The 22429-nt window shown below is 40.8% G+C and overlaps 2 protein-coding genes across 8 annotated transcripts in view; one reads left to right on the top strand and one right to left on the bottom strand.

Annotated features, from left to right (window-relative positions):
• LOC145983853 (prestin-like) overlaps window positions 1–22429 on the top strand; it is a 327363-nt gene that overhangs the window by 30279 nt on the left and 274655 nt on the right. The window lies entirely within an intron of this gene.
• CRMP (Collapsin Response Mediator Protein) overlaps window positions 1–22429 on the bottom strand; it is a 276601-nt gene that overhangs the window by 152342 nt on the left and 101830 nt on the right. For all 4 annotated transcript variants that reach the window (XM_083116907.1, XM_083116909.1, XM_083116908.1 and 1 more), the window contains one exon: window positions 10162–10254. In XM_083116907.1, the coding sequence (XP_082973033.1) occupies window positions 10162–10254 (93 nt within the window). The remainder of the gene's footprint in view (window positions 1–10161; window positions 10255–22429) is intronic.

Here is a 22429-nt window from a genome sequence, read left to right as displayed (position 1 = left end):
CTGTTACTAGAGTTATATTTTTTTTGGAATAAATTAACTGTAAAAGTTAGTTTTCAAGAAACTATAACTGAGAATACTTCACAAAATAAGTAACTGTAACCGAATTCCTTTCCGAAACTAACCGTAACCGATGACTTTAAAAAAGTAACCTCCCGAAGACAGACCAAACGTCATAGCAACATAAGAGAAAAACGTGTAATAAGTACGAGTGTGAGTCAATAATTATGCTCAGTGCAGTTCGATTTGTGGTTCTATTGAAACGCCTTTTCGAGCGCATCACCAAGAATAGTTTCTCACTGCTGTGAAGGTTGCAAGTAGCTCGGTTAGTTGCATTGTCCCTGTTTCGATAAAGCTGGTCTTTCCGTTTCCACCAAAGAGGAGCAGCGTTCAGTAATCCGTGTTTTGTTATCTGAAGGTGTATCAGGGCCGAAATCCATTGATAACTTTCAGCACAGAATCAGAATGTTTTTCTGCAATGGAGTGTCTACGAATGGATTGAAAATTCAAAAATATTTGGGAGTCCATGTGTGAGCGTCTTGTCGCTTCTTCATGCGAAACACGCCTGTGATCATTTTTTAACATCTTAATCTGTATAACAATACATAAACTTATTTTTTTAAAGAATTTAAAATATAATGACAATTCACATGATTACAAAAGAAACAGGTATTGTTGTGAAACATACCTTTCTACGAACGTTGACTCCTGTTCTTCTGCTCAGCAAATTTTGTTATTACTTTTTCGTTGAAGCCCTCTATGTTTGAAATGTATTCTATCTCTATTGTAAGCAAGTGCCAAGGCATTTGGTCTGTCTTGTCCCATTGCATTTCTTAAGCAGGTTTTAATACGCTTCAATGTGCTGAAACATCGTTCAGATTCAGCTGTTGCCACTGGAGTTATTAAAACTATGTTTGTCATTTTTACTGTTTTTGAAAAGGTACCCTCTAAATAATTTTAAATAAAAAATGAATGCAATCTACTGATAGAGTTTATGTTTTTCAACTCTTCACTACAATAAAGAACACGAAGTTACCTCTTCTATGAAGGGATAATAAATCTGGGAAGATGCCTCTGTTTAAAGATTGTTCTCTTTCATTATGTCCTCGTAGAGCAAGTTCATGTCGACCACAGAATTTTAAGCAATCGATAATTTCACATGGCCATATCTTCGTTCCTATGTGCAGTAGATGCATGAGACCAACGGCGTTGTGTTTCTCTGCGTGTGCTCTTTTATATTATGCATGTTATTGTATATCGTTCCATTAAAAAAAAATATGACTTTGCTCCAGATGCCCCATTTGTCGATATTTTTCGACCCACCCCATACCTCCGATTTACGAGCCTCATTTGATATTATTGTTTCCCGCAAACCTCACATCGCTACTGTTTCTGGTTTCTTCGCTATTTCAGGTGGTACTTTTAGGTGCCTCACGCGGTATATAAAAAAAAAAGTGGTCAGTGTTACGGCTTCACGATCTAGAGGATGCGTGTTCGAGCCCGGTCAAAGAACCTTTTTTTATTTTGTAGTTACCAATGAAGCTCCAACATGTGTGTGTTCGAATCCGCATTTTGACGTAACTTTCTTTTAATCTTGTGTAACAATGCATATTCTCGAATACATGGAATGTGGGAAGTGGATACGACTTTTCTATCCATAATTTGACCCGCTAATTTCTAAAAACGTCTTACATGTTTTCTTTTTCACAAAATAATTTTACACTTGGAAACCAAACATGGGGCTGTTAGACCATACCTACTTTTAGAGTGACTGTAAATTAGGATGACTCTACATTTTAAACTAAAGGTGATTTCGAGTTTGTTTACATAAGTTGGCATTGTCACCTATTAATATGTTTAATTTAATTTGTATCTAAAGAGATATTGTTCTGGAATCCTAGAATAAAAATGAAACAGACTGTTATCCTTTAACACAACGTATGCATACTACAAATGTAAATCGGGACGATACTGATTGGCCGAAAAGCGATGTGCTAAATGTGGTCGTAAGATCATTCGTTTCGCTATTCTTATACATAGACACAGATTTTAAAACAAATTTATAATGACGTGGTTGTTAAGGATTTTCACATTTAGTTTTCAACACAAAGCAAGAACTATACTGAAATCAATTCCATACACAACAATATGCTCGTATCAACTCTCTACGTCTTTTTTGTATTTATGGCTCGTCCACATGCCTTTCCACATTTTCTAATTAATTTAATGTCAAGTAGTAGTTACTCTCAAAACCATTACATTTTTATTAAAAATAACAGACGTTTCTAAATGTGTAATTAATTCCATTCTAAGCATACACTAGTTGGCACTGCACTGTAAAAGTCTACCATTGATGAGAAGCGAACCAGGGACCATTTAGCATGTTGGTAAATTATCATACCGACTTGACTATAAAGTTATATTTCCACAGCATTTTATTGCCCACTTTGACTTCTGTAGATAAAAAAACAACATATTATTAAAGAGTGCTGCGGGTGACGACATTGTTTCAATTTTTAAGGAATGTTTGTGCGTAGTTAGGGACTGATAAATGTAGTGATGCAAAGTCGATATTCTCTTCTCTCACTAGGCATGCACACAATGCTTAAAATTACACAATTTTTCAAGGTGTAAAACAAGATAAATCATTTATCATTTTGATGGAAAGAATATAAATGGCAAACTGCAAGAGACATCAATTTATGAAATGAGAGCTTGCCACGAGGTTCCTAACAATTCCAACATTAACGTTTGCGTCTGTGCACAGATTTAGAGACATGATTCAATAGCATAGCTATAGCAAATAATCTGATGCAAAACATTAGATTCAAATTATAGACTACACTTAAGAGTTTATTTCATGGCTTCAAATTTATTAAAGTAATTTGGTATTCAGCAGTCTAAAAAACATTTGCAATTTGAATAAAAATAAGATCATTTGTCATCAAATTTACAATTAATATTTTACAGACTTACATTAGTTTTCATTTTATCGTATAAAAAAATACCCTCTGACTGTATTGCGACGAAACGCTACAACAAAAATTTTAATGATAACCACTACTTTCTGAAGGAACGAAATGTTTTCATTTTTTTCACACAGTATTTCAGATACTTGCGGGAAGAGCCTGTGATCTTCATCTTTGTTTCACAACGAAATCTTCCTTTCTAGTCATAAAAGAAAAAAATGCACTGGTATTGACAAAACTACCATTTCAGCGCCATCTGTACTCATCAATATCGGAAAATTTCTTCCTTGCCACATTTATATTAGCTGTACGGTTATCCATTGAAATTTGGGCCTATGCTTTGGCATGGCTTTAGAATCCCCTTAATCAGAAAATTGTGAAGTGATAGATAGGCCTTGAGCCAGGCAACTTGTCGGTACCACTCGGGGGGGATGGGCTCTCATATGATTTTTTGGTAAGGTTAGGATGCCTAAGATGGAAAATATGTGATAGCATGTCATAACTCTTTATTTCTGTGTGTTATCACTCCATTCCCAAGATACGTTGATGTAAATGGAAAGTTATCGATAATTTTTAATATTATGACTTTTACTATTAGAAATAACAATTACAGTAATTTTTATATAAATTATTAATGTTCATGATAATAATTATGATTATAACAATTACAACAATTAAAATATATCAATATTTTAATAATTTAATTAACAAGTTGGACGGGATTTAACACCACTACAGGATTCCACTGGCTATTTGCTCATCATTGAAGTCTTTATACCTGACTTGACAACTGAAGTGTGCAGCTGTGAGAATGACACTAGCCGTCTGAAGACAGTGTAAGAATTCATGGAGGAACGAGGGCAAGTGATTACAATGCCAGAATCGATGTCATGGGAGACAGGAACGATGGAAGCTGGACAGATGCAGTGAGAGCCCTTGGAGTGTATCCTGAAAGTGTCCTTTCCCGCCTGTAGATTCAGTTCGAAATGACGGGAAATGAGCAATGAAGGTAAGGCCAAGACCATTTGTGAGCAACAACAGCAAAAGACGACGAGTACCTATTGTTAACAACCCGTTGAAACAAATGACACAATGCAACGAAACTCCAACATGCCCCTCTCACAGCAACAGGGTGCAGGTGTCATCTCAAACTGTCTGCAATGACCTTCGTGAAGATGGCCGCACAACACCTTGAAGTTTTCAGCCCGTAGTAGAAACTTGGTTGAAGATCATCGCAATTGGAGCCACACCGAATGGAGTTGAGCGCTGCTCTCCGATGAGTAGGGGTTCAGTTTCCAGCCTGGCAATAAACGTGCCTAATCTGGAGGGAATGTGTAACATGCAGAAATCCTGCTTTTGTGTAAGAAACATTCCAAAATGAAGGTGCTGGACTGATGGTATGGGCTGGAATCAAAATTGTTGGATGTATGGACCTCTACATTATCCAAAATGGCAGTTTGATGGTCTCTAGTGTATATAGACGAGATTCTCAGTCCTTTTTCCGTACCGTGCGCAAATGAAATTGGTGATCGTATCCTTTTCATCGACGATAACGTTCGTCCTCTGAGAGTTCTGTTAGTGCACAACATGCCAGATGACAAGGGAATTGAGAGTATGGAGTGGCCAGCATGATTACTAAACTTAAATCTTATTGAAATGTCTGGGATGAGCTTGTTAAAAGCATTGCAGGTAGGCCGACACCTCCCTCAAACCTTTTAGAGCTGAAGGTTGCCATAAGTGAAGAGTTTCGAGGAATCCCCCAAGCACTTATCGATCACCTCATGGAGTCCATGCCACGCAGATGTGCAGCTGTGTTGGCCATTCGAGATCACACACCGCACTAGGGGCGAGTTACTGCTATGACCATGTCCGTTTCTGAGCTGCTCTATCATGATGCACATCATGTGATCATTGGGCCAAGCGACTGCAGGGTTTTTCTGTTACCTCTTCTAATCCATATTGTACTGTATCTCCTCTCTGAATGTTCTTTCAGTTGCATAAACATGTGTTGTATATGGTTTTCGTCAAGTTATTTCTTCTTTTTCTCTTGAGCCCTCAATTGTTTTGGCGCAGCGTGCTTTAAAATTGTGAGTCTTGCCAATAATCCACCCACTAAGAAGTTTCATGGCCCAGAGGAAATGAATAATAAACCATGTGTATTATATCCAAGAAGAGGGCAGTGGGCAGCAATGGGAAGTCAATTTATCAGACGAGGCATTATTTGGTTGAATTATTGCGAGAGGACAGAATCCGAATCTTAAAATGGATCTTCTCTTAGAATCTTTACCACGGGTTTAATAACTCCAGATGGTCTGTTATGAAAGACAAATAAAGTTGCTTTAGAGACATACTTGCAGAAAAATGTTATCCCTACTGAGGAAGTGTCTGGAAATTCAGCCACGGCGATTGGTGGTATGGCTCTTCTTCAGAGAGTAAAAGATGAGGAGTCAAACTTTCGTGATGGTGGTTATATCTGCCTTGTCCATGGCTTTGCGGGAAGGAAACAAAAGTCCAAGAATCAATGTTGATTTTGATACGTACAATGAGACGTCCATAAAGAACAACAAAAGGACAATCAGAAGGGAAGAAATCGGGCACCAGTCACAGAGCATCTCATCTTCCCAGATTGTCACAAAGTGAACGAATAAAACTACTCTCATTGTATTTCTTGTTAACGAGTGTAGGAAACCATAGCATTTTGTAAAACTTCTGAATAAAACACTGTTCGTAAACTGTAGAGATACATGGTGCAAAATCACATCTGAAATGCACCCAAAATCTTCCGTACATTATGTGAATGATTTGGAATGTCATCTATTCTGTGCAAAGAAGAATGAGGTAGCTTCCACCTTGGAGGAACTGCCTCAAGAAACATGCCTAACGTGTGAATTATCAAAGCACTATAAGAAAGAGATGTCTTCTGAATGATCCATGTACACATAGTCCAACTGGGAGAGGATGGCATTGAAATAACACGATGGAATATAGCAGCTGGTAACAGATTGGACGAAGTGGCAGACAGCACCTCAAACTGTGTCAGATCAACTAGCTTACAACAAAACTTGGAACTTCAAACTACCAACGTGTGTCTACTGTCTAAGTAACATCAAGTGCACTGATAAGCGCAGACTTCCCTAGTGTAATAATCAATGAGTGATGACACCTTGTCACGGTATCTAGTGACATGTGAAACGCAGTTCGATATAAATTATTTTTTGTTTATTGATTCATTTTATGTTCAAATATAAATGTGTGGGGTATTTTATTTTGTGGATAAACTTGTATCCGAGCCAGACGTCGGGAGTTGGAGCCGGGTTTTTCTTGAGTGACAGCGGAACTGCCTTTTTCGGCTTAGAACATGACATATTTGCACCAACACGGAGATAAGGAAAGATTATTTTCGCCGCTACCGGGCTCGAGTCGCAGCAGGCGTTCGAACCCATCTTCACGTATGACCAGAGAAATCAGCTGGAGCCCAAGCCTGAAAGGATCCAGGACGCGTCGCCGACCGCGCCTTTCAAGACAATGGACAGAGGTCATTTCCATCCCCTGAGAAAGCGAAGCGAAGCCACCTTAGCGTGGGTTTCAACGGACGAATTTGAATCTCTTATATATATGCGGTGCTACCACCCCAGAGACAGTTTTTACCCGGATTTCACCGAGAGAGCATCTCCGCGCTACACTCTCGCGTGATTATTGTTTTGTGTCCTTGGACTTTGTTTCCTTACGTACCGCGAGCGAGTTGCAGATAGGGAGTTACCAGTGTGCGCCTTATTTTGGTGAAGATTACGCGGTGATTTGTTTTTTGCCAAGCGTTAACTACATAATCATGGGCGGCTAAAGGAGATTGAGAAGGGAGTCTGTCGACTTCCCTGACCCCGCAACGAGGCATCGCCATCTTCCGATGAAGCCAGTCAGCCAACGCCAAAGACGACATCAAAGCCAAACACTGCCCAAAGCCCGAAGGACGTCTTCAGAACGACGCCGATCGAAGCCCGTCACCAGAGAGAGAGATTGAAGGACGACTCCAGAACGACGCCGATCGAAGCCAGAGGGAGAGATTGAAGGACGACTCCAGAACGACGCTTCCAGAACGACGCCGAATCGAAGCCCGTCACCAGAGAGATTCCGAACCGACGCGTGACCACGTACACCCGATGCTAGTGACAAGAGGAACGCCCGAAGTACTAAGGAGGTGCAAGTACACCAGATCGTCGCAATTATTCTTCGTCGCGATCGACCTCGGAGGACAATTTCGCCACAAAGGAACCGTGTGCAAGTCCCGCGTCCAGGAGAGATGAATGACCACGCCATGTAGCAGAGTCTGGTACAGTATACTTCAGAGGGTCTCATGTCCATGTAAACGTGCGTCGTCAGTATCAACACCGTACAGTTAACGCCGAAGTCTCACTTATTCGCAAAGTTACTCAGGAAACCCCGAACCTAACCCCCGCGTCTGATAATTTTTGGTATTGTTATAAAAAAGAGTTATTTCATGTTCAGATGTGCTAATTTAATTGTCTGCATTCAGGGTTAGAAGCTCCATTTCATTTCTTTAATATTTAGTATAAATTGTCAAAGTGTGCTCCATTTTTTGTGTAACCGACCGCCCCGTCGCGCCATTTGATTTGTCAATACTTGACTGACGAGTCCCTTTTAATTGTGGAAAGTGTAAATTTTATTGCAAGGTCGTGCGCATGAAGTAGTATTATTTGTTGCATAGTGGTTTTTAAGGTAATTTTTGCTCGCGCCGACGATTGATTAGTGTATTCCGGCAGCTGGAGCCAATTAAGTTTTTGCATCACTATGTAATTGAGTAGTTGTTCTCATTGGACGAGAGAGGCTTGTGTGTAATACCCCCTTCCGAGAAACTTGTATAATGTCGTGCTTACGACTCGATGCACACGTTCATTCGAACGAAAGATTTAACCACGCCGACCCAATTGTCTTAGTTAACCGCTTTCCGAGGGCTGGCACTTAAGTTAATTTAAAAGAGCACGGGAGCTGGCAGACAAATGCCCTAAATTCATATAAAGGCTTAAAAAATTAAAAGGAATGATATGTTAATGAGATCCATGATTTGTATCCATACTTCACATGTAAAAATACCTCATGTGTGTGAAAGAGAGATAGCGTGAATGTTGTGAGAGTGAGGAGGCTTTGTAAACAGTTGTTGATTGCAATATTTTTTTGTTGTTACAATATATATTCACTTTTTACCGTTCGTCAGTGTTGTTATTTGACGTTTTTCAGGTACCGGATATTATACTATTAGTGTTTTATGATTGTTCGAATCTACATACCAAAGGTAAACCAAAACGGTGTAATATTTCAAGGTATCTATCCCCGCCTCGCAATAGTATGACAATAAACGACCGTCTCAGTACCGAACTTGAAAACCTGGACCGAGAGTCACGACCGGTCTCCCGTACACATAACGACGTTTGGCCCCGTGCCGGGGTATGATTGACACGTCATTTCGGGGACCGTGAGTGCACTCGTTACAACCTATTCAGAAGATGGTGATGAATGAAAATAATGAAATTTTGCTTATGTTCAGTAATAATTAGGGCTCGGAAGTTGAGGAAATATCCTTTTTTTCCTAGTGTCCGAAGACGAGGCCCAACATAATATATGTTCATTTTCGGTCATTGTAGGCCAGAAAAAAGTGGGTTTTATTTGTCCTTTTTTTGCCTTTTTCGGCGTTTTTGGCTTATTGGTCCTTTTTTAGGTCTTACGGCTTTTTTCTGCAACCACCTTCTTTCGACCACGTTTTCACTGCCCATTCTCAATTCGAATAATCATCAGATCATCACCATCACCTCTTAAACATACTTTCTGTAGTAAATAAATAAATAAATATATATATTTGAACCATCCCTGAAACGAGAGAAAAACATTTTTGGACGACTGAAGCAGGTACGGTACAAGGTCCTTTAACCTTAACTTGTCTGGAAGGTTGCGCTGGAAGTGGCAACTTTGTCTTGTTTTGAAGCTTTCAGCACTGTGTATACGACTATACGTATACATTAAATATGTAATTAAAACTGAAGTTATTAATTAATTGGGATCACATTTATACGTCCTTTTTTCCGTTTTAAGGTCCTTTTTTTATATTTTTAGGTCTTTTTATAGGTCTTTTTTTTGGCAATTTATAGGTCTTCAACTTCCGAGCCCTAGTCATAACATAACATACATGCGTATACGTAACTATTATTATTGAAAATTGTAAGTAAAAGTTATGCATTTAATCTATGTCAGTATATAAGGAATACCATAAAGTTTTCTTCTTATTATAAGGGTTTTATTAATATTATTGCACTTAATAATTATGATTATTGTAAAATGATATTCAATGTAATCAGTCTGTTGAAATTAAGTATATTGATTCAAATATTGTGTTCAATTTATATGCTTTTTATAAAAAATATGAAAAACCATTATTTTTCGGCTATGGTTACTAATTCAATAATATTATATAAAAAGCAGAGTTATGAGATACTATCACCCATTTTCCATCTCTAGGCATCTAGATATTTAAAAAAATCATGAGAACCCGTCCGCCCGAGTGGTACCGAACGCCTAAATTTGAGGTCCTGGCTCATGGACTAAGAGCCAATATATGAGGTTGTACACTGTTAGTAGTTACCTTAAAATTTGCAATATTTTACGGTAAATATGCAATAGTCTGCCTGTTAATTAGAAAAATGGGACACAACCGGTTTATTATGATCATAAATTGTAGTCACGTGCAACATAGAAATATTAAAAAGTGTGCTATTAGAATTACATTAATTAGATTAAAATATATAGCATGTTGAGCCTTCCGTGGGTGTATGTTTCAAACAATGTTTATTTATTTATTTACGACTTTTGTTTACATGGCGAAGTTAAGGCATTAATACCTTCTCTTCCACTTAACCATTAATTACAGTAATGTTATATAAAATTATATTATGTTATATTGTATATCATGTAACATTCAGACAAATTCTTTGAAACACACACCCAGAAGGTTGAACACTTTATTTAAAAATATGGTCAACTGTTGGTACCGCAAAATGATTGAAGCGGTACACGGCATAACCTTTGGATTCAAAATGCACAAAATGAAACTGATGTCCCCCATACACTCACTAAATCTGCAATTATACACATGTTGCTAGGCATGCATTAAAACATTTACTGCACATACCTCGTCATAAGGCAAGGCTTCTTCTTTACTAGCTCTCTCTGCTTGAATTTCTTCTGTTACTATCTCAGGTTCACCTTGATCTGAAACAGTAACCTGCAAAAATAAATTATTCATAAATACTAATATCAATGAGAACTTCAAGCTTTATTGTAGTATTCTAAACACATTTGTAAATATTCTACTCTTTGGTTAAACCCAAATTTTAATTGGCTAGGTTATTTATGGGACACTGTGTAAAGACGGGCATACACAGCAGTAAAAACACGTCGAAGTCATTAAATTTTGCACGCAACGTAGAAATCCGACAGTATTTTGGGAACTACGGATGATACGCAGCGTAATTTGTGGACGCACAGCACCAAAAAGTTTAGGAGGCCTTAACTTTGAACCGTATACGCATCCGTAAAGGAAGATTTTCAGTGGAGATAATTGCCCTGCTGGTCCCTCGGTCAAGACTCAAGACAAAGGTTGAATATTGTTTTTAGTTTTGTAGTCATCGAAAATTACTTCTTTTTGTTTGTACCTCCAACATGTATCTTGACAGGAAAGTTGAACTAATACTATAAAATGCATACAGATTAACAAAAGTTAATTATTCAGTTTCTAAATTCAAATATTTTGGAATGATAATAACTAATGAAAATGATATGATTAATTAAGGTTTAATTTGGAATGAATGTTTTAAAATATGTAAAATACCATAGAAAAAAGACATTGTGGGTCGTACGGACTTCATTACCACAGGTGTTTTAAATACATGGGAAATTTGATGCTGAATGTGCTGCTGTTATATTAAATTGTAACTTTAATTTCATCTTCATCTCCGAAATTATGCCGGAACATGATCGATTAATAATCAGTACTGCAAAACTAGGATTTTAAAGAAAATATGATCATTAACCAAAAAAGAAAAACTGAACTAAAAAAATACACAGCATTTGTTTACGTCAATTGTAATTTAACAATTTAAGTGCTTTATTGTTTTGAGTCAGTTAAAGAAAAATTCTGGTTCAAATCCGGGAACTTTTCTAACGATGGAAGCGGCCCCGGCGCCCACCCAGCGTCGAATAACATGGGTACCTGGGGGAAACCCTGGGGAGTAAAGGCGGTCAGGGGCGTGATGCTGATCACATCACCCCCAACAACGACCGGATCAAGAAAGTGTGGGGCGTTACCACCACACCCCCTATACGCCTTCATGGCGTGGTGCTATGCAAAGGGGAGCACTTTACTTTTTTACTTTTTTTTAATTACTTTACAATTTAAGTGCTTTATTGTTTTGAGTCAGTTAAAGAAAAATTCATAATTATTCTGAGCGACTCTATTAATAACTGACGCTTTGATTTTTACATATCACACTTTTCGATAGCTATAAATATGACCCTTTGTTTTATATATACGCATTTATGGAGAATAGTTATTACAAAAAGCATCTTCGGTTTCATGTCTCGCAAAATCTAGGGAGTTCTTATTTACATGAATTATAATTTTGATAGTGTGGTAACCAAAACAAAAAAGATGAACGGAAGTACGAATGCAAAATGTCTACTTCATACAAGGAAAACATACATAACATTAAATTATCGGATAGGGGATAGAGTATAATAATAAATATCTTGCGCAAAAGCAGCAATAATTTCAGGAGTTTCTCCTATTCTACATACTCATACTCTAAAAGCGCAGAAGAAATTATGTATTATCGATCCATGACAGGTAGAGCGACGACCTGGATGACTTCAAGTTTATTTATCCCGTTCGAGCTACCCGGCCATTGCGCTTTATTATATTAATTGTTACATTCAGGAGAATGTAATTTTCGGAAACTTATGACTTGCTACATAATCTTAAAGGTTTACTAAGCACATTTTTATTGTAGATTTAACCAAGAAACTCTTTTGGGGGGAGGTGTCAAGTTCTTCTGTGTACCCTGCTACATCTGCCAATGCGGCACAATCTATTAAAAATTTTCCCCCTCTAGGATTGACTTCGCCCCCCCCCCCCCCTACAAAGAATTCCTGGCTACGGGCCTCCGCCTCCGGCCGTGATCAAGAAAGTGTGGGGTCCAAACTCCACACCCCACATATGCCTTCATCGCGTGGTGCAAAGCACAGGGGAGCACTTATGTATGTATAAAGTCTGACATACACAAGAATGTTTTGATTGAAATTTACTCTTGATGAAAGCATATTATCATCGTCTATCAAAAAGTAATGATCAGAAGAAAAATCTTCACTTCTATAATTTCAAGGGACACTCGACACACTCATGGGTATACGGAGGATTCATTTGGTTTATTTTACTTCCCTTTTCTGCCTCTTTTGGCTAACCGCGATTATGAGGATGAATGACGATATGAATGATATTGATGAAGGGACACAGGCCAGGGTGATGTGAACAGCACCACACCAATGTTCCCCTTTACCCCCCAGAGTTTCCCCAGGTACCCACTTCATACGACGCTATAGGTGGGCGCCGGAGCTGCTTGAAAACGTGGCAAAACTCCCAATCGCTACCCCGCCGGAAATCGAACCCGGGTCTCTTGCATGCTAGTCAGAAGCCATAACGACTGAATTACCGCGACTCTCTCTCTCTCTCTCTCTCCATCTCTCTCTCCCCCTCTCTCTCTCACTCTCATATATAATGTATGTGTGTGTATTTATTAATATAATAAACATATACAGGGTGATTCTAAAGGTAGGGTACAAACGAAAACCACAGATACCTCCCATGAAATAGAGACGAAAGTTCCCCTTCCACTTTGCCGAGAGATGCCTCCGTGAAGAGCTAGACAACGCCGAAAACGTGTGAAAATGAACTTCACACCACTGTACAGCCAGTACCAGTGAAGATAGAAAGGCGGAACAAAAGAAGTCAAAAGGAACACCAAAGTCGCCCATCCGAAAAACACCAGGCGGCAGCTGCGCAACGCATGCGCATGAGGTTCCACAAAGGAGTGTCCCGCAAGACAAGTGAAGGGAAAGGGTAGCGATCGACAACGGTAGGGAGAAAAGAAGTAATGAAGCATGAAGTAACAATTGCACAGCGGGAAACAAACACCATGACTGAAGCAGTGAAGTCGAGAAAAGTAGTGCGGGGTTGCACAATCAGGGGAGGACGACGTAGGAAGAAGAAACACACCGAGAATGCAAGCAAAGTGGTCCGTGACGCTAGACAGGCAACAGACGCGTACATGGTTCGGGGCAGAAATGGCGGCGCTGGCGGTGCAGCGCATGGGGAGTCCCCAAACACAGTGGGGAGACACCGCAGCAAGAACAAAGCACGGTGCAACAAAAGAGAAAGACAACCGGACGGGGAATGGTACCTGCCAAGGAGACAACAAATGCGGGACGAGGGATTCCCCGTAGCAGAACCGAGGGGATGTCACACAGGTCGTGCGCCAGCAGGACAAACACAGCAAATACGGGCACAGGAGGTTATTGCCAATGAAAGGTGCATGTACAGATAGCACCACGTAGCCCGTACAGACGTTGTTACAAAAGTTGATCAAATTGACGACCACCACATTCAATGCAGGCATTGCAGCGTCGCAGGAAATTCTGGCGAACCCTGTCAAAAATTCCTGGCATGGTACATCCTCGGCCGATGCTGCAAGTATCCGCGCTACCAATGTTTCCTGGTCAGGCACCGGGGTCTCGTAGACGAGTGTTTTCACATGGCCCCAGAAGAAGAAATCCATTGGTGTGAGGTCAGGCGAATGGGCGGGCCAGAGGACGGGGCTCGTTCTGCCGATCCAGCGCTGCAAAAGGTGCAAAAGAGTTCGCACTGTGCCATCAAAATGTGCAGGCACTCCATCCAATTGAAACCACATGCGATGTCGCACGTTGAGGGGTACATCTTCTAGCAGCTCTGGAAGGACTGATGCAAGAGAGGTGCGATAAAGACGGCCATTTAAACGTGGTGGCAGCAGGTATGGGCCGATAATCTGTTCATCGATGATACCTGCCCAGATATTCACTCCAAACTGGGTCTGATGGTGGACCTCGACTGCTGCATGTGGATTTTCATAATCCCACACATGGCTGTTTCGGCAATTGAAGATGCCCTCACGGGTGAATGATGTCCGTGAAAAGCACATGGCGCAAAAACAGGGATCGTCGGTACAAAACTGCAACAGTCGTTGAGAGAATTCCACACGTCGTGGGTAATCCCCAATCAGCAACGCGTGGACTCGCTGTGGATAATAGGGATACAGCAAATCATCATGAAGGACACGCCACACTGTCGACTGTGATACTCCCACTGCACGTGCAATGCTACGGGTGCTAGTGGACGGTGTGTCGTCCACGCGAGCAATTACGTCCTCCTCGACCGCCCCGGTGCGCACATGCCTTGGGTGACTACATGATGGCCTGCACGTAACACACCCGATTCACCAAGGGTACGGTGCACGTTCGAAAACAACCTGCTGTCGGGGTGTCGCCTGTCCGGATACCGTTCGCGATACAGGCGTGCAGCTGCTCGACTATTGCCATCTGCAAGGCCGTAGATAAAATGCGCATGTCCCTCAGTTCTACAAATGTGTAGCGTTCCTTGGTACGGTGAGGACAGTGGCAATTATAGAATACTGTACTCCAGTGCACAGGTGACACACACACTGGTCACAACGGCTTCGAAACAACATACTCAACTGTCGTACGTCAAGCACACCACCACCGCACCGGCTCTTTCACTGACACGCTCCCTGACGCTGCACTTCCAATCTAGCACTGTGTACGCAGAACAGACGCCTGCAGTCCACACGTCCGCACGGCACTGTAGTACAATCAGCTGACTTCCCCGAGCCGAGCCTGTGCTCTTCACTACCTGACCACTGCCGTCAGGTGGGGCCATGTACTCTGGGGGCTTGTCATCGTGGAACACATGTAGCGTCCTTCATTCTTGATCCAGTCACCCACAACACGTACTTCGTCCGTCTTGCTCGAGGCGCGGGGAGCACTACGTACGATCGTGTGGTGTTTGTGTACACCAATGTGGGGTGACCCAGCAGTTGAGCAGACGTGCATACCCCCACGTAGCTTCCTTCCACGGCTGACCCACGCAGTTTGTCTGTCCACTCTCGCTCGGCCCGGTCTCACACCCACGCGGCAGTGTGAGGCTGCGGTGGTGTGAGACCACAGTTGATTTCGGAGCGGAAGGCTGCGGCCGAGGAGGAACTCGAGTTGTTCGGCTGGGGTTGGGCTCGGAAGCAAGCAGCCGCGTCAAGTCTGGGGACGGTGGACCTGGTGATCGGGCTGGACACTTTCCGACCTCGTCCAATAGTGTCGTCCACCGTACGGAGTGGTGGGGTCCGTACGACACTCCAGCACCCTTTCGCCCCCTCCCACCCAGCGATGTGCCTCCGGCTTCATTTCTAAGAGGCTGATTGGGCCCCATCACGACGTTTGTAACAACGTCTGTACGGGGTACGTGGTGCTATCTGTACATGCACCTTTCATTGGCAATAACCTCCTGTGCCCGTATTTGCTGTGTTTGTCCTGCTGGCGCACGACCTCTGTGTGACATCCCCTCGGTTCTGCTACGGGGAATCCCTCGTCCCGCATTTGTTGTCTCCTTGGCAGGTACCATTCCCCGTCCGGTCGTCTTTCTCTTTTGTTGCACCGTGCTTTGTTCTTGCTGCGGTGTCTCCCCACTGTGTTTGGGGACTCCCCATGCGCTGCACCGCCAGCGCCGCCATTTCTGCCCCGAACCATGTACGCGTCTGTTGCCTGTCTAGCGTCACGGACCACTTTGCTTGCATTCTCGGTGTGTTTCTTCTTCCTACGTCGTCCTCCCCTGATTGTGCAACCCCGCACTACTTTTCTCGACTTCACTGCTTCAGTCATGGTGTTTGTTTCCCGCTGTGCAATTGTTACTTCATGCTTCATTACTTCTTTTCTCCCTACCGTTGTCGATCGCTACCCTTTCCCTTCACTTGTCTTGCGGGACACTCCTTTGTGGAACCTCATGCGCATGCGTTGCGCAGCTGCCGCCTGGTGTTTTTCGGATGGGCGACTTTGGTGTTCCTTTTGACTTCTTTTGTTCCGCCTTTCTATCTTCACTGGTACTGGCTGTACAGTGGTGTGAAGTTCATTTTCACACGTTTTCGGCGTTCTTTTCTGGTCGACATTTGTGGAACACCCGGTATTGTCTCATCACTGACGCATGCAGGTGGTTCGTTTTGTTGCTTGGTCGTTAGACCTGAGAGTATTGTAGGCTCACTGGTTATCACTTCTTCTGTGCTGTTCAAGTTATACGGGATGGGTCGGGCTCTTCCTGCATACGAATTGTCACCCACTCTTGCTGATGATCGCTGTCGATTGGGGCATTGATTGAAGAAGTGTTCCTGGGAATCGCACGCCGAACAAGTCTTAGCTTGACCATTATGTGTGACCCAGTACCTCCCTCCACTTATAGACACGTAAGAAGGTATTGAACGGGTCAAGGTTTTTTCTGCCCGTACGTACTGGATATATATGATCTTCATTATACTTCTCATCTACTAATGTATGTATGGTTCCATATTGGTTCAAAACTACTCGTATCGGGTCATCGTCAAATTCACTTGGGATCACATGAAGTCGCACTATTACTGTTGCACTGTCTGCCCATGTCATCAAAACCTCATGGGCACCTTCCGAATCATTATACACATAAGATCCATTCGATTGATTCAACAACCGTTCACACAGAAGCTTCGAAACTAGCTTCAGATACACACATTTTCTAAAGTGATCTAACTCGATACTCACGATCTGATCCGGTGTTAGTTTCAATGTGTCGTTTATCCATTCGTGTAATTCCGTCGACGTGGGTTTGTCTCTGATGTTGCTGAAATTTATTTTCAGTGTGTTGACCCTTTTAATCACCATTTGCCGTCTATGCATTAAACTTCCACAAGACACTTACGTAAAGCACTGGCTACGCGTACACGTGATCGGGAGTTGTACGAGCTAGCGTTCGCGCAACTTCCTTGTATCTCAGCTCTCGCCAGACAGTCCAACTTGGACACAACCCGCGGTGCGCTAAACGTGTTTTTCGAGTAGTTTGTCTTTAAAGTTTCATTTTTAGCTGTTCACCTGCAAACTTATAAAGTCTCTTCTCACCCATTATATTCATTTGCAGCCAATATGCTTCATCACATGATGTATCTTGAATGTGAACGCGTCGTTCACAGAATAAACGTAAAAGTTGTGTGTGAAGTTTAAGGAAGACGTTTGAAAGTTTTTGGCTAGTGGTAGGTTAGTGTTTCTAACCCACAATAATTATTGTGCTCTATTTCTTTCAGCAGAGCAAATTCTGCTATGTGCTTATGAAGCGTATTGACGAGCGTATTCCCGAAGGATGGACATTATTCTGTACTCGACAGAGACATTCATTCAACCGGTACTGATTTTACTGATTATTCACTATTCTACTTTTATGCTCCATTTTATGTTATGAAACCAATGTGCACATGTTAAAAAAGGAAAGCCCGACAATTTTTATTTTTAAAATGTACTGTTAAATGAGAGGACAATCATTGACTTATTGTTAAGTTTGCAGGTGTTACCTCCTCTCATGGGCCTCCCTGGCTGTGACATAAACTCTTCTTGCTGTCGGATTTCTCTTATCTTTACCATCGCATATTCAGTGCCGACTTTGCAATTCTGTTTGCCAAAGTGGATGGGGAAGGAGTTGATATATTCTTCAAGCCTTCTACCGGGCTAGGAAAACACTTTCTCCGAAAGAAAAAATAAAATTGCGTTTTTTCTTTCTTTATTTTCGTTGTTTAGTGTTGCTTTTCTTCCATTTTTGGCTACTCTCGACGATGAAGAGACTCAAAAAGAACACCAATGCTCGGGTAAAATTCGAACCCGGGGCCCTCGCATTCTAACGAATTGTGATAACCACTTCGTCACGAACGTCAAAAACGCGTTTAGTTTTCAAATAAATTTCAGGAATATTTCACATTTACATTACTTTGATTGTAGACGTGGAAATTCCAGTTAATTAATATTTACGCTGCAATCTTTCCGTTGGCTCTTTTCTTTGAGTCTGAGAGAGACAAAATTCCCTGCATGTGGTTAAAATGTTTGATAGTAACACTGCTGCTGTCCGAACACTTACTTCGGCTGTACTGCCAGACAGGATCGCCTACGAAGCTGGACTTCAACTCAAACGAGTGTGCCACTTTCTCTGAACAGAAGTGTACTACGACTTCTTAGATGTCCTTGTACATTCCTGGAAAGTACAGGACTTCTCTTGGCTTGCACTTTTCGATTCTGAAGTGAGCTTCATGGATTAACATCAGCATATCCTTTCTCAATGTGTTCGGAACAATAATTTTGTTGTTGAGGAATAGTCCCTCTTCTACATGTAATTCATGCCTTAATTTGCAGTAATGTTTAATTTCAGGGTCACTAACATTTTTTACATTAGGCCAGTTTTCTTCACGTCACAAAATTGCATATTTTCTTCAGGATTACATCATTTTCAGTTTGCTTTTGAAATTGCATAATTCTTCTTTCACTCATAATCAATGATGTGATTACTGAATGTACTACATTTAGCATATCTTCATCCAATTCCTCTGGATTTGTTTTTATGAATGCTCTTGATACTGACAGACAAATGATACTGGATGTCCATCTTGTATTAAAGAGGCACCTAGTCCATCTTTGCTACTGTCACACTGGATTGTAATGTTCTTGCTACTATCAAATGGCTTAAGTACTGGAGCATTAGTTAATAAAATCTTCAGTTCTGCAAACGGTTTTGCATGCTCTGGATACCAATGAAAGTTTACATTTTGCTTAAGTAACTTCCGTAAAGGAGCAAGTAGTGGTATTGACTGTACTATAAACCCGAGAAAGTATGAACTCTCCTCAAGCAGGTTTGGCTATACTTAAAACTAGCTCAACATGGCCATATGAGTTTTTTGCTCTAGTGTGAAACCCCGTATAATCTAAGATTTTTGTAAAAAAGCCCTCATGGATTCCATGAGAAAGTATGACCCCCTCAGATTGATGAGGCTACACTTATAAAAGGCACTTTTGTGAGATTGTTGTCCATAATTTTGTTAAAAATATGCCCCTCTTGTGGCCACACTTAAAACTAGGCCACCCATACACACACACACATATTTATTTCTGGTTTAAGTTCAATTGGATACCAGCTTCAATTTGTTTATCTAATATTAAAACAATGTAATTCTTCTAGAATTGCTCCGTGACTCTCTCATTTCTTACGTCATAAACATATGATTTTTCACCTATAAGAATAACACTACAAATGGTGTCTTCAGGTAATGCCTCATGGAATTCACAGATAATTTTAATGTTTGTCCTGTCATTAACCACAACTTGTTTCCTTTTTGAAGTGTTAATTACAAACATGGGTCTCCGTGTCTTGAATTCATCTGGTGAGTAATACATATCAGTACTGCCAGTAGTGACACGTTTGAAAGCCGAAAATGCCTCATATAATTTAAGAAAATCATCCTTGGACATGTCTAAATTGTAATTTTCTCTAGGAAATACCTCATTTCTGCCATTTTTAAGATATATGTTCTTGATGTTGCAGTTATCAAATTTACTTGAATTTTTTTCCTGATTATTGTGTCTTCCAGTCTGAAACAGCACCACCACAAAATCAGGCATGTCATATTGTATGCTGGAGAATGAATTTGTAGCATCAAACTCATAATATGTGCCAGATGCGGGCTTCTGTACGCATTGATATGTGTAAAATTGCAGAGGAATCTGTGCATTTTTTAGGATATCAGCTTTGTATTTAAGAGCATAGCTGGCTTCATACTCAACAACCGGGATTCTTAACTCCATAGTCTGAATAATGCATTTGCCCTCATCAGGTAGGGTATTAGGCAGAGCTTCTCCTGTAGGGTTTATTGCACTGTACCTCATCAAAGCATTGTTATCATTGGCAGCTCTTCTAAATGTAATTCTTAACCCACCCTTCCACATGATATCTTTGTAATCTGAGAAGAATCCTGGCAAAAGGCGCATGGGGAACAGCACTGTGTGGCTCTTGGTTAATATCTTATCACCAGCCTCAAATCCACCTATTTTGTAGTATGAAGCCTCTGTTTTGGATAATTTTAATGTGGCCAAAGCTGTGGAGGTAATGCCGGGATAATCTACTCTGTTTATAACAACGCCATGCTTTCTGATCTCAATTTCAGAGAACAGATGCGGCACAAAATTGTCTACCAATCTTATATTTGAATTTGCCGGATAATCTGTTCCATCCAGCTTTACAACATCAAATTTGATGTATAGATCTGCTCTGTGAGGGTGTATAAAGCCGTCCCCTACATCAAGATCAACCTCTATTTCTGTGTTGGGTTGATTTAAATTTGCAAATGTCCTCCTGTTTGGGGGGAATGATTGTAGCTCATAACTCTCAATATTTTCCATTGTATGTATTTTTATTTAAATGTTAATCTCTATGATTGCAGTTGTTGTGGCTCCAGCAAAATCAACTAATTCTTCTTTTTCATTAGTGACCATCAATTCAATGTAATCTATTCTATTATGACACACAGGAAAATATAATGTTGGGGATGGATTGTAGATGATCGGCTCCATGAATTCGGAATTAGGTTTAAATGTTGCAATGATGCCAGTTTGTTTGTGAGTGCCTATGCCATTTGATTTGGTGATCATACCCTCGGCCACATTACAGTGAATATTCAGAGTCTCTATGGCTAAGAATTTGGGTATATTCATAGCAGTGTGTTTGATGGCCGGTTCAAGTTTTGTGTTGTTCTCAAAGCCTAACAGCTCTCCTATAGTACCCAGATGCACTGTTTCTGTAGCAGAGACAATTTCTACTCTGTGAGTGACAGAATTTTGACTTAACACTATACCTCTGGGTAATTGAGCATTTAGAGTGGACAGATTATACTGCCCTGGAGTGATGACAATTTTTTGATCCCCTACTGCAATTGTGTTGTTGTGGTGCGTAATATTAGGTATCAAGTACATGCCGTAAAATGCTCTGAGAGCTATTGTTTTGGGATACACTATGTCATCATGCAATTTGAGTTTCAATATTGAATTTTGGCTGGTGAGATGGAATACCCCCATGATGTTTCAGATACCACAAGGCTTTTTGAAAATTTTCAATTGATGGTTTATTTATTTGAGACATATATCTGAGAACAGATAAACACAAATGTCCGCAATTAACATCTTTGAAGTTTTGAACACGGGCATTATTGTAATAAAGATTAGCTGATTTTAGATATTTTACTAAATTTTCAGGTGGAACACCTCCAAATGAATCAAACACAAATGCCTCATTGTTTAAATATTTAAGATAACAGATCCAGTGAGTGCCCTGATTTTTGTACTCATCCAAATTAACAATGCCACACTCTTTGTTGAGTGGTTGTTCCGGTAAAGAATCAGACATGTACACACCTCTAAAATTTTTGATGCCCAAAGGCTTGATTAAAGCTTCAATATCTTGGTTTGTAAGCGGCTCTTGTTTTTTTTAAACTTATTCATGGCTCTCTTAACACCTTTGCCTTTTTTCTCCATGGCCAGGTTATGGCGCCTCTGCTCATCTAATTCTGCCCTATTTTTCTTGGCATCTATTACTGTTTTTGCTATGGCAGCTGATCCCCCAGCCAAGCTCCCAACAGCCCCGAGAGCAGCTAAGATGGCAGGGATGGTAAATATAAATCCTCCCACATGTGATTTTTTCCTGGATTGTTGTAATTTTTTTAATTGGGGGGTGCTAAGCAACAATTTCATACCATGTCCTTTTGCAAGACAAGAGCTTTTTTTCTTGCGCTGCTTTTTGGTTAAAAGACTGTCAATAGTTTTAAGAGATTTGAGACCTGCATAAGGTATTTGATACATAACACCCTTGGCCTTCATTGTAGGTTTATTATATACATATTCACAGCCCCCACCCCAGTTTTTGTTTGGTGCTCATAGCTATGGTGGTTCCCAATGCTGCTATTTTTTCACTCAAAGAAGCATCTTTGCTTACAAATCTACCAAATGCAACCTCTTCTAATTTCTTGTCTGCAACATGTCTCTTGTCAAGATCAGTATGTGTGTTGTATGCTATGTCATGGTCTCTGCAAGCAGCATCTAGGGGATTAACACCAGGGTCCCCTCTGTTTAATCTATGATCCAATTTTGTGCCTGGACCACAATACTGATAGCCTGGAATATGTAGTTCAAATGGCAACTTGTTTATAATGTCATTAACCAACCCCCGACCCTCAGAAATATTCCAAAATTTAGGTGGTAGA

The sequence above is a fragment of the Lepisma saccharinum genome, chromosome 2 (genome assembly GCF_977018435.1).
Source record: "Lepisma saccharinum chromosome 2, izLepSacc3.1, whole genome shotgun sequence".
Taxonomy (NCBI): Eukaryota; Metazoa; Arthropoda; class Insecta; order Zygentoma; family Lepismatidae; genus Lepisma; species Lepisma saccharinum.
The sequence above is the reverse complement of the archived record's forward strand: the minus strand, read 5'-3'. Positions and strand labels throughout refer to the sequence as shown.